The 12,248-nt window shown below is 44.3% G+C and overlaps 2 protein-coding genes across 5 annotated transcripts in view; one reads left to right on the plus strand and one right to left on the minus strand.

Annotated features, from left to right (window-relative positions):
* On the plus strand, positions 1-3,807 carry LOC117419919 (toll-like receptor 1). 2 transcript variants are annotated; one of them, XM_034033304.2, is made up of 2 exons: positions 1-256; positions 665-3,807. In XM_034033304.2, the coding sequence occupies exon 2, from the start codon at positions 669-671 to the stop codon at positions 3,135-3,137; it is 2,469 nt and encodes an 822-aa protein (XP_033889195.2). In that variant the 5' UTR covers positions 1-256; positions 665-668; the 3' UTR covers positions 3,138-3,807. The 2 variants fall into 2 exon arrangements, with proteins under 2 accessions (XP_033889195.2, XP_033889197.2); XM_034033306.2 differs by having other exon boundaries at positions 668-3,807.
* Positions 3,803-12,248, minus strand: part of zgc:136858 (uncharacterized protein LOC678543 homolog) — a 26,861-nt gene continuing 18,415 nt past the window's right edge. For 2 of the 3 annotated variants that reach the window (XM_058986357.1, XM_034033307.3), the window contains 5 exons: positions 10,661-10,775; positions 10,080-10,217; positions 8,059-8,231; positions 6,934-7,016; positions 3,803-4,450 (listed from right to left, as the gene is read on the minus strand). In XM_058986357.1, coding sequence (XP_058842340.1) covers positions 4,255-4,450; positions 6,934-7,016; positions 8,059-8,231; positions 10,080-10,217; positions 10,661-10,775 — 705 coding nt within the window. In that variant the 3' untranslated portion in view covers positions 3,803-4,254. The remainder of the gene's footprint in view (positions 4,451-6,933; positions 7,017-8,058; positions 8,232-10,079; positions 10,218-10,660; positions 10,776-12,248) is intronic. The other variant, XM_058986358.1, reaches the window with a different exon arrangement.

Here is a 12,248-nt window from a genome sequence, read left to right on the forward strand (position 1 = left end):
TTTAATCTAACACAAAGTGGGGGTGACTGGCCTCTCTGTTCCTGTCTTAAAAATGTTAATTAAAAGCTGTTTATGTAAAAAACTAAAACTTGAACTATTTAGCTAAATAGTTTACTGAGCCTGATTTGGATTACTGTTTACACTTTCCTGTGGAATATATTTTTTACTTTTGTGGACTTCTGTTTTTTTTATTGACAACTTTTTTTGGGCAATTCACAGAGGAAGTATCTCAGCCATACCATATTTCATCCTTGGGGTAAGTTCTGCCTAAAACATTCCAATTTGGAGGGGTCTCAATGCAACTTGGACTATTCGCTAATGAACTTCCTTGTATATATGGTATATATGATTTGTTGTTTCTTTATCTAAACTGAGTTTGCTGTTATTCAGTTACATAAGGAAAAAGTCAACATTTATTAGTTCTCTTTTGTGCTGTCTGCTGGTGATGTGATTTATATTTGCAATATATTGGTGTTGATGCCTGTGTTGGTCTGGTACAATACACTTGATTGTTTGTTTACTGAAAATGTTGTGTGCTGAATTTATTCCTTTGGATTTTTCTGAAGATTATACTATTGCTGATTCCTTGATCATTACAGTAAAACCTCTTATGGTATTTCGGAATAACATATTTTCTTTACCAGATTATTTATCTGCTTTCCAGCAGGATGAGCCCAATCATTTGCTTTGCCACTCTCTTGTCTTCTGTGGTTTGGGGAGTCAACGGGATTAATAAAGAAGAGGAAAATGAAAGATTCCTGACATGCTCCATCACAGAGCAGCACAGGCAGGACCTCTCGAACCAGCAGCTCACCAGAATCCCACCAGACCTGTCTCCCAGCACCCAGTACCTGGACTTGTCCCATAACAACATCACCAGGGTCGACGATAAAGACCTGGCAGCCCTGCCCGACCTCTGCATCCTGAAGCTCCACCACAACCCCCTGGAGTACATCTCCCCCACAGCCTTCCTGAACAACTCTAAGCTGGAGGTCCTCAACATCTCCTACAGCTCCCTGAAGGCCATCCCAGATCTGCTGATCCCCACTCTTCAGGTCCTTGATCTTTCCAGCAACCTCTATGGAAGTTATGCCCTGGGAAGCTCATTTAAGAATATGGAGCACCTCTTTTCTCTTGCTCTGGGTAGCCCATACGCCACATCCATTAACTACACTGATTTTGCCGCTGTGCGGAATATACCTTTAAGACATCTGAGTCTTGGGTACGGGGAGGGCTTGGAAAGTTATGAGTCTGGTTCCTTCACCCAAATTCTGTCTCTACGCAAACTGACACTCATCATGACATTCTGTGAACGTTTCCTGATGTTCCAGGACATGCTCAAAGACCTTCAAAGAACACAAGTGGAGAGTTTAGAGCTGGTCAAGTTTCTCCCCAGATATTGCAACATCTCCAGTGACCCATTTGAGGGTCTCAGAGATCTGAGATCCTTGAAGAACATCACTTTCACAGACACCTGGTTCAATAGCTCAGTCTTACATACATTTCTCCAGAATGTCTACAGATCTCCATTCCAAGTTATTGCTTTACTTAACATCACTTTTAATGAAGATATTGAAGAGTTTTATCTGGACTGTGATACAGGAAAACATGCAGTTAACCTAAAAACAATCATTTTTGATGGTATCTTGCACTACCAGATGAGATATCCAAAGATCAGAATCAATGTGACTTGTTACTCCCAGATGACCTACCTGAAGTTCTCTGGCTCAGGGATGAACATCTCACCCTGCAACTTGATGTCCTCTCTGCCCTCTCTAGAGGTCCTAGATGTGTCCAACAACCTCTTAACAGATAATGGCTTCTGGTGGCAGGGGTGCTCCTACACTAAAGTCTTCCCAGCTTTAAAGCAGCTTAACTTGAGCATGAACAGGTTCATAAAGCTGAGCTTCATCTCCCAGAAAACCCAGCAGATGAGATCCCTGGAAACTCTGGACCTGAGCTCCAACTCCATTGAGCTTGAAGGCCAGTGCTCCTGGCCTTCTCACCTGACCAACCTCATCTTGAGTAACAATAACCTGGGCAACTCTGTCTTCAACTACCTCTCTCCACACTTCAGAAGTCTGGACCTCTCCAAGACAGGCATTTCAGCCTTGACGAAGGACATGCTCACCAGGCTGCCCAACTTGACACATCTCTTCTTGAGCTCCAATAGCCTCCAGGTCTTGCCTGCTGATCTCTGGGCACCCAGTGTAGAGGTGCTGCATGTGGATCGCAATGCCATAAGTGTCATCAGCCAAGATTCCTTAAAAGGGCTGCCTGGGCTCAAGGAACTAAAAGCAGGACACGAGCCATTCAGCTGCAAGTGTGACTCCTATTGGTTTGTGACCACTCTTGATAAGAGGCTTCTGCCCGATTGGCCATTGCAGTACACCTGCAGCTACCCGCCTGAACTGTATGGGATGTTACTAGAAGAGTACCAGCCAGGCAGAATAACCTGTGAGCTGTGGATCCAAGCTGCCATTGCAGTCCTTGTCACGCTTGTTGTTCTTCTGGTTTTGAGCCTCACTTTCTATGCCTGTGATGGAGCCTGGTACCTCAAGATGCTCTGGGTGTGGATCAGGGTCAAAAGGAGGAGCAGCCAGGAAACAGAGAGGCTGGCGAATGCATCTTTCCATTACCATGCCTTCATCTCCTACAGTCAGCATGATTCCAACTGGGTGGACAAGCAGCTTGCGCCCAACATGGAGAAGGCAGGCTTCAGACTTTGCATCCACGAGCGTGACTTTGTGCCCGGAGACTGGATCATCGACAACATCATCAACTGTGTGGAGAGCAGCTACAAGACCCTGTTTGTGCTCTCGCGGAGCTTCATCCAGAGCGAGTGGTGTAACTACGAGCTCTTCTTCGCCCAGCACCGGGCGCTCAGTATCCAGCAGGACTCCCTAGTCTTCATCCTGCTGGAGCCCATTCCTGCAGACTCCCTGCCCAGGAAGTTCATGAAGCTGCGGACCCTGCTCAGGCAGCAGACCTACCTGGAGTGGCCTAAGGAGGAGAGGAAACAGCTGGTCTTCTGGGCCAGCCTGAAGAGAATGCTGCAGGAGGGCAATAAGTACATGGTAATGAAGCAGGCAGCAGTGGGGATAGCTGACTTGATGTCCGATCTTGTAATTGATTAAAGCTTCAGAGACTCAGCACTTTACTCCGAGTTGCTAAGTGACTTGACAAAGTGGAAGAATTTAAATAAATGGGTCAATATGGGCTAAAATCTCAGAGATCTTAACTTCAGATTGTTATTGAAAAACATAAGCGACTGGGTGTGTTTCACCTTTTTGAAAACATCTTTCAAATGAAAACTTGTAAAAAGCTTTTAGAATCTAGCTTTTTATTTTCGATTCCCTGGTGCTGTTTTCTGATAATTTCTTAACGCATTTAAGTAAGTCTTTTATTACATTTGAAAACAAACACAAGGCACTGAAATGTTGATAAAACGACTTCAAAATAGCACTTTATTTTTGTATGATTATTATTATTTTTGCCTTTTAAGTGGTCTGAGTTACTGTACCCAATAGATTTAAATGTACATTTTTGTTAAGATCTTTGCATCAATATTTATTAAAGATATTGGACGCCAAAATGAACACATTAGTCTCATCACTTTGTCAAATTGGTTTGACATAAAACAGAAGGTTTTAAAATAATTTAAATAAGTGGGACAATTTGTTATTATCACTTTTTTTCCAGAAAGTATTATATAATTATAATTCTAAAAACAAAACAGCAATACTATCCCCAAACCTTGAAATGTGTAAGGTGCACAATGTCCAGCAAACACCAGACACAAAGGGATTTTCATTGCTTTATTGACCAAGACCAGATATGAAAAAAAGAGTTTACAAATAATTTTGCATGAAATAAAAATTAATGTATTTTGCACTTTATACTAGGCAGACTAGGTATTAGTTTCTTAATTACAGATTATTCAATCAACACCAATTTGTTAAATTAGCGCAACGTGTCATTCATCACCAGCTTGGGTATGCAATCTAAAATGCTCATTCTTTAGCTTCTATCTCAATTGTTACTAAACAACATTGAAAAAGACTTTCTGATCTAAACATTTGTCAGAATTTTTGCTAATTATCTTTACTGTTGGCTGATTTCTATAAAGGATAACGATGTGCAAGTCTGCTCTCTACAGGGGTCCATTTCTCACAGTAACAATACATAGTCTTCAATGAAGGAAACATGCAGCTGAGGCGTGAGCGAAGGCAAGCTTGCCGCTGCGGTGCTGGTTCAGCCTGGCCACTGCCAGGTGACTGGGGGCCAGCGTCGCGCTCTGACCTGCTCCGGGCTGACGGTGGTGCTGCTGAGCGCGGGAGAGACAGGGTCATGTGACCTAAGAGACATGTCGGCGGCCAGGAGCCCCATCTTCACACAGGTGTCCGAGTCCTGGCCCTGAAGCATCCCTGCCATCAGTCCAGCCGCCAAGCTGAGGAGAAACACAGACCCGGTCAGTGGACAGGGACCACTGCAGACTAACACTGTGTGAGGGGCCTGTAACACACTGTAATGCCCTGTCCTGTGATTGCAATAGGGAAGGTTTATTACAGCAATGTTATCTGCGAAGCGCTCACTCACTCCCCTCTCCTCTCTCTAGGGCTGCAGGTTTGTATTTGGGATCTAGGTGCTTGCCATTATTCACAGCGGTGAATGTCTGGGAGTAACCACCCCCATTAAGCGTGTCTCCTTGATTGAGAGGGTGTGTAGAGATGAACGTGGTAGTGAGGGCAGGGCCATGTCTTGTTTGTTCAGTGGTATGAGGGTGGAGCTCTTCAGTGGCACTGTTACAAGACATTACCACTTGCTTTGAGGCAATAGGTTGACATTATAATGAATGGGAAATGAAAAAAAAAAACAACATTACAAACTCTTTGGAAATCTCTTTGAAGCAGCAGTCAAGTTACACAGGCAAACAGACTGAGAGCCTCTTCTAAATCAGGCAACAGATTTGAATAAGCAAGACATCCCACAGATAACCCAAATCAATTCATTAAAAAGTGGTTCTGAATGCGAAACCCAGATCACTCAGCCAGCACACCATTTGGCATAAGTGAGCCTGTGTATCTTTGCAGGCTCTCAAAATGAGAAAGGGGACTCCCTCCAATCCAGGGCAGGCTTGAGGCATGGAGACTGAACTGCTCCCTCAACCCTAAGAGAAAGGGTGCTCCCTCCAGTCCAGGGCAGACTTGAGGCATGGAGACTAAACTGCTCCCTCCCTCACCCCCGAAGAAAAAGGGTGCTCCCTCCAGTCCAGGGTAGGTATGAGACATGGACAAGAGCAGTAAATTCCTCACAGTTTTTGTTTCAGATCGTGCACTTTATTTTTCAGAAACGTTATCCATTGTAGTGGTTTCTTTAAACAGCCATCCTCGAACAAGCCAACCTCTCTCTGCTTGAATGACCAGGATTATCATTTGTTAAAACCTTGTCGTTCCTAAATGCCCAGCATATTTTGTGGCTTACAGCAGTTCATCCTAAGCTTTGATAAGCTTTCGATAAGCCCAGACTGAATTTCTTTCCTATGCAACGGTCTTCTCTTTGTCTTTGGCGAAAGCATATACTCTAATACCAACAGATCATCAGCCCAGCACAGTCAAACTGTTATGTTCCATCTACGGCTCCTGTCCATACCAGTTTTACAGCTGCCTCCCAACAGAATTAAGTAAAACTACAACCACTCCACTAGACCAGTCCCTCAGCTCTAATCACTAGATCACACTGCCTCCCTCCCAGTCCCTCAGCTCTAACCACTAGACCACACTGCCTCCCAGTTCCTCAGCTCTAACCACTAGACCACACTGCCTCCCTCCCAGTTTCTCAGTTCTAACCAGTAGACCACACTGCCTCCCTCCCATTGCCCTGAATGCCTGGATTAACATACCATCTGTGATATACATGTAAAACCTGTGTTAGAGACTGACCAAACTTATTTCAACATCAAAATGTCATGTCCATTGAGGGGGTAATAAATGATAACGACCCCCCCACATGACGTCCCTGTTCTCCAGCCACTGTAAACATTCAAACAAACTTTCCACAAGGCAGAGCTCTCTGTCCTTGCCTGTAGAATGACCTGCATTCACTGGGCTTCACTATCTGGTGATGTTTTCAAAAGGTAAACCTGACAGAGCCATTGTAAAGCAGCTCCTGGTTTGGCAGGGAATGAGGGGGCTGCTGTCCACAGCTATCTGATTCGTCGGATGTGACTGGACGGCAGCGAGGGTTAGAGAGGAGACCGGGACACATGCGGGGGCTTCGTGCGGCACGCGAAAGCTTCTGAGCTCCACCCGGGCCACATTCTGTCGCCATGGCGATGCTACAACAGAGGCATCAAAACAGAAATGAAACACAAGGCGAAAAAACAAGGCTTGAGAAAATAAAGAGAGGAATCCTCTCATTAATCAGCACGAGAGAATAAACAGGATGAAGGATGCCGCCTGCTTCACAGAGGAGGGGTGGGTAGGAACTGGGGGGGCGGGGGTCCCATTCAACTGCGGGGAACATTGCATTTTGCATGCTTTGGCTACATGACTCTGTGCTACAGGTTTGAGTGCAGCATATATGGTTGTCCCATAGCTAGTCTATGGATTTCTTTTAGAAAAGGAATTTGTTTAGTAAAAATATTTTCCCTGAGCATCCTTTTTTATCAAGCTGAAACTGATGAATCAATTTGTATTAAAAATGCATTCATTAAGCATTCATTCTAATTAAATGCATTTATTAAGCATTAATTACAGCTAAATTCATTCCAACTAATTCAGAAGTTTTCCCTCCCCGTGTGTTTTGAATATAAAAAAAATCATAGCAGAAATGAGCTTGGATATGGATAGCTTGTTCCAGATGGAAAAACCAAACACAACACAGATTATAGCAATTCTTTCTGCAGTCTCTGCTTTAAAGACATGATCCTACCTGTCTCCGGCCCCCGAGACATTCACAATGTCCCCCGCGGAGATGGGGATCGCTGGGTAGTGAACTCCACACAGCCTCCCCCCCTGAGGAGAAGAACAGAGATCAGCCTCATTGAGCAGCACACCACCAACAAACTCAAGAAACATGTTTGACAACTAGAGCTGCACAAAGCAGTATCCATTTCAGATCAAGTTCTCCACAGCGAGGATCAGTGGTGTTGATCAGGCTAATTTACCATTCACAGTGAAGCAAGTGAAGAAACAGCTGCTTGGGTTTGTGTGGATCGCTGTTCTCCACAGTCTAAGAAAAATCAGAAATCATCACAAACCCAAGCAGCTGTTTCTTCAATTGTGTCACTATGAATGGTGTGGTAGAGACAGGGTTAATGTCTCTGCCAGCAACCACAGATGTGGCCACTCTCCAGTTAGTGCAGATTGGTGCTAACTGGGGAGTGGCCACCTGCATAAAAGCAGGCAGAAAGCCTGTGGTTGTGGTGAGGTAGTAGGGGGATGTGATCTGTGATCTGTGATCTGTGATCTGTGATCTATGTGTTGCTGTGGTTTATTTGCAACAGTTTTTGCTGTGTTTTGTTTGAACTTTTTCTTTTGGCCCTCGTGCCCTTTGTTTGTTATTTTGTTTATTAAAGTGTGCTTTAGTGCTTAATAAACTGCACTTCCCTTGCCTCCGAGTGTCTTTCTTGCTGCGACCCTGCTACATATGGTAAATTATCCCCATCAACACCAGTGACCTTCCCCTGTGGAGATCTTGATCCGAATAACGGTTTGTGCAGCTCTAGTTGTCAAACACTTCTTGAGTTCAAACTAAAATGTACATCCAGTTTCACCCAGTAAATACAAGCTGATTTTCACCCACTCAAGGTCAGGGCAGCCAGTAAGTCCACTCACGGCAAAGCACTGGTGAGTACCCACTCTGACCTCTGGTGGAGTGGTTATCAGCTTGTATCATACAGAACCCTATACAAGTACTGTCAGGTACTATTAAAACTACAGTGTATTTGGACAGTACTGTAGTACTTTTTTATACTGGATCCCCATTTTGAGTATGAAAGTGAGTTGATTAGCCTCCCTGCTTGTGGTGTTTGCAGTGCACTGTGGGGATTGATACCGGCTGGTGTTTGTATTCTGCTCCCTGAAGGCTCACTGCCCCCCCCTCAGCATCTCCACAAAGCAGGACTCCGTGGGGCCCGAGCGTCACCACCACACAGCGCAGGTGCTCCAGCAGGGGGCGAGAGAGAGCCAGCGCGCTGCCCAGGACATCGTCCAGCGAGGACGGCACCACTAGACGGACAGAGACAAAGACCCAGAGTTACAACAGAACTGCCACTGGCTTCTTACGCAGTAGTCTGGGTATGTTTAATTCACAAGAGCAGGTGTTAAATAAACACGTTCTTTAAATAACTGCAGCTTGTGAGAGGTGTACTGCGCTGTATCTGGTAAAAGCAAAGTGTCATGAACACAGAGTGAAAGCAGAGGCAAGCATTACAAATCATTATGAGCACATGGCATAAAGTGTAGGGACCTTTTCCAAGGGGCACTAAGAATACTTTACCTTTAGGATATTTCGCTTTTTCTGTGCAAAGCATGCAAATTCCACATGACATTGTATCATGAAAAGGATTTGCCAAGCCCCTTCCTAGCATGAAAATACTCTATGGTGAAAATGCCTTGCCATGATGAATGCTCATAACATTGTCATCAGAGCTTGATAATGTCCTGAGAAACTCTCATGTTGCCTGTAAACCTGGCTGCAGCGTAAAGGAATATCCACTAGAAAGTGTCCTGAGGGCATCAGGTGATTCTAGAGCATTTGCCAAGCACTCCCACCTTTCACTTCCAGAGCTCGGCAACTCTACGAAATCAACCCATCCTGACCCTAACCTTAAGCAACCCCAGCCCTAAAACCTAACCCTAACCTCAAAACTAAACATGAAAAATCATCTGATGCCCCCAGGACACTCATTGCACTGCTAGTGGTCGCAGGTGGTACTGCACTCTTAGGAACACAACAAGGTAACAAAGAGAAACAGAGGAAATGTCTCAGTGAAGACTACAGGATACTAAATTTTGCTTCTTCTACTTTGTTTACTGCAGTTTTACAAAGTTGGGAACACTATTTTGTAGAGCTGCACAAACCGATTATTCAGATTGAGCTCTCCACAGAAATCAGGTGCTGACAATCAGGTGAGGGTCACTGGTGTTGATCGGGCTGATTTACCATTCAGAGTGAAACAAGTGAAGAAACAGCTGCCTGGATTTGTGATGATTGCTGCTTTTCTTAAGACTGTGGTGAACAGCAATCCACACAAACCCAAGCAGCTGTTTGTTCACTTGTTTCACTTGGATTCAGCCCAGTCAACACCAACGCACCTAAACTGTGGAGCTCAATCTGTGCAATGGAATAATGGGTTCGTGCAGCTGTATTATTTTGCTTGCAATTGCTCAGTTTTAGAAGTTCAGTTCCATGTAATTAAACAGCCCATCTATACGCAATAGGGAAATGAAGGCACATTCAAATGACAAAGTATATAAACTAAATATCCACTATATTACACAGCTGCATTTTATGACTTATATAAACATCATCGTCAACATACATATTAATATGAGCTCTGCCCTGCAATGGCAGTCTGACTGTGGAGATATGAGCACAGCATTGCAATGGCAGTCTCTCAGTGGAGATATGAGCACAGCATTGCAATGGCAGTCTGACTGTGGATACACATAAGCTCCCTGTTGCATATGCACAGACAGTTTAACATGGAACTGAACTTCAATAAATGGGGAATGGCCCCACAGCGAAATAAAGTGTCACCCTTTATAAAAGTTTCCCATAGTAAAAGCATAGCACAGCTTAATGAAGCACAGTGAAAGCATGGTAAAGCATATGCAAGCATTGTAAAGAATAGCAAGGTATGGTAAAGCATATTAAAAAACATGGTAAACCAGGGTTAACTATGGTAAATGCATAGTATAGCCATAGGGCAAAAGCATGGGGGTAACTGCAAAAACAGTGCGAAAATGCTGTGATAAACTTTTATAAGGGGCTAGTCTTCCAGGTGAGTAATGGTCTGTGGGACAGGGAGCCCCAGGGTCTAGTTCACAGAGGAGCCCCTGCAGTGTGTGTACCTGCGGGGACAGGGAGCCCCAGGGCCTGGTTCACCGCACGCAGCTCCGCCAGGTTGGGAGAGAAGAAAGAAAGAGCCTTCCAGCTGTCAGACAGGAATGGCTTGCAGGCCTTGTCCACGTTGGTCGGCTCAAACCACACTGCACAAACAAGCACAGTGCAGGGATGGAAATCAGACTCCCATTGCATAGCAGTCTCATCCAGTCCTGCTTTTACTACGAGTTTAATAAGACACGCCTGAGCTTGTTACCTATAAATGCTTAGATGACAGTTTTGGCTCAGGGGTTCTGATTGGTACAGGAAGTAGAACACATGACAAATAGGCCCTTTAACACAATACACTTTGATAACTCTTTAGTGGAAACCACCTCAATGCCCTGTACAAGTTAATAACAAGCAAACTGATTCAAAGATTTTTTACACATGTCTTCAAGGGACTGTTTCTCTTCATCGCGCTACAGTGGACCCTAGAGTGCACACCTGCAGGGCTGGCCTTTGTCCTCCAGAGGTCAGTAGACCTTTATTGAAGGGCAGTTTGATCAAAGGGGTTTTGTTGCATGGAGTTGAATGAAGTCTCCATTACCTGGGACCCGGTGCTTGCTGGCAATCCCACACACGTAGTCTATGGTTGAAACAGGGATGTTGCCGTCCAGACACACCAGCGAGGCCGTCGCCAAGCGCTCTTCAAACCTGGAGACCTGACATAGAAACACACAGTTAGAAACACCAGCTTTAATATATTACAGCAAGCAGGTCAGGGGCGCAATTTTGCATAACAAATTAATTAATGCCAGAAGAGTGTGTGATGGAAAACTGTGTGTGATGGAAAGAGACAGAAAGACAATGGGCTTTCTGCTCTAAAATATTCAAAAGCATACAGTATTGTAGTTTTGGGCAATGTGTTTGCTTTTTATTTTTCTTGCAGTGTGCATGCAGTATAGTCTGAGTCTAGAGGACTGGTGTTGAAGCATGACCTTGATGAACAGCAGATTCATTGCAAAACTGTCAGGAATGGAAATTTAAACCATTGGCTTTTTGGTTTGTTTTTTCGGAGATTGTTTAATTTCATGGCTCTCTGTTAGATAACTCAGCCTTAGGGTTAATTACTATCATCTTTTACGATTGTCTACTGTCCAGGAAAAGCAGTTTGTGAACAAACGGGTGTGCCGATTAAAGGCGGTTACACATAATCGCTGTTAATCCAACAAACGAAGACTCCTCATTCCCAGCGTCCTTCGGGAGAGACACAGACTCTCCTCTGGGATGAAGCGATGGGAGTCCCACTCCTCTTCTCTATTCCTTGGCACTGAGAGCGCTGGGAGTCGCCATTGCTCGGGTTACTGTGGAACCTTCAGTTAGTGCCAAGGGTGAGAGTCAGCGGCTTCTGAGCGAGACAGCGCTCTCTCTGTTGTGCTTACAGTTTACAGGATTTTTGTTTTACAGAATTTTACTTTACTTTGCGTTTGAAACCCATTCACCCGAACACAAGATTGTGAGATTAACTACGTTCCCCACGTAGTTTGCTATTATACACTCACTGGACCACGATTAGAATTGTATTGGACTCTCCACTCACCTCCATGTGGGTGGTACCAGCCCAAATGGACTATCAGGGGCTACTCAACCTCAAAGACTGGGCACTAGGGCTGTGCCCATACCTGGATTGCCAAGTAATTGCCTTTAAAAAATGTTAAGTTTTAAGTTATTAAATTTAATGGAAAAAACATTAAAGTTAATTCCATGACACAGAACAATGCGGCCCCTCGGATTCCCTTGCTTGCACAATTATTGAGTATCAATCAATAACAATCTGAGTGTTATTTAATATAGATCCTGTTGTGATCAAACTATCTAAAACTAATTTATATTTCATAAGTGACTATTTGTCTAACTTTTCTTCTATCCTTTTGAGATGAAATATTTTTTCTTTCACTTTCCTTAGTGTCCTAAGAATTGCATTGTGGGATTGTAGTCCTGGGCAGGGCGTTATCTCTGATTAAACTCCACAAAGAAATCCTGATCCCAATTCCCACAGCGGTAGCTCGAGTTAGGGTTAAGGAAAGGTCAGGTTTACATGACGAATCAGTTACATTTGTTAGTTCTGCAACATATTTTCAATGTCAGTTTACCTCGGTACGGCAGTCGAAATGTCAGCTCCCCGGATGAAAGGA

The sequence above is a fragment of the Acipenser ruthenus genome, chromosome 14, assembly GCF_902713425.1.
Source record: "Acipenser ruthenus chromosome 14, fAciRut3.2 maternal haplotype, whole genome shotgun sequence".
NCBI classification, from domain to species: Eukaryota; Metazoa; Chordata; class Actinopteri; order Acipenseriformes; family Acipenseridae; genus Acipenser; species Acipenser ruthenus.

Excerpts from the sequence above, each read along its gene's own strand:
- LOC117419919 (XM_034033304.2), top strand. The coding sequence starts at position 669 with ATGAGCCCAATCATTTGCTTTGCCACTCTCTTGTCTTCTGTGGTTTGG.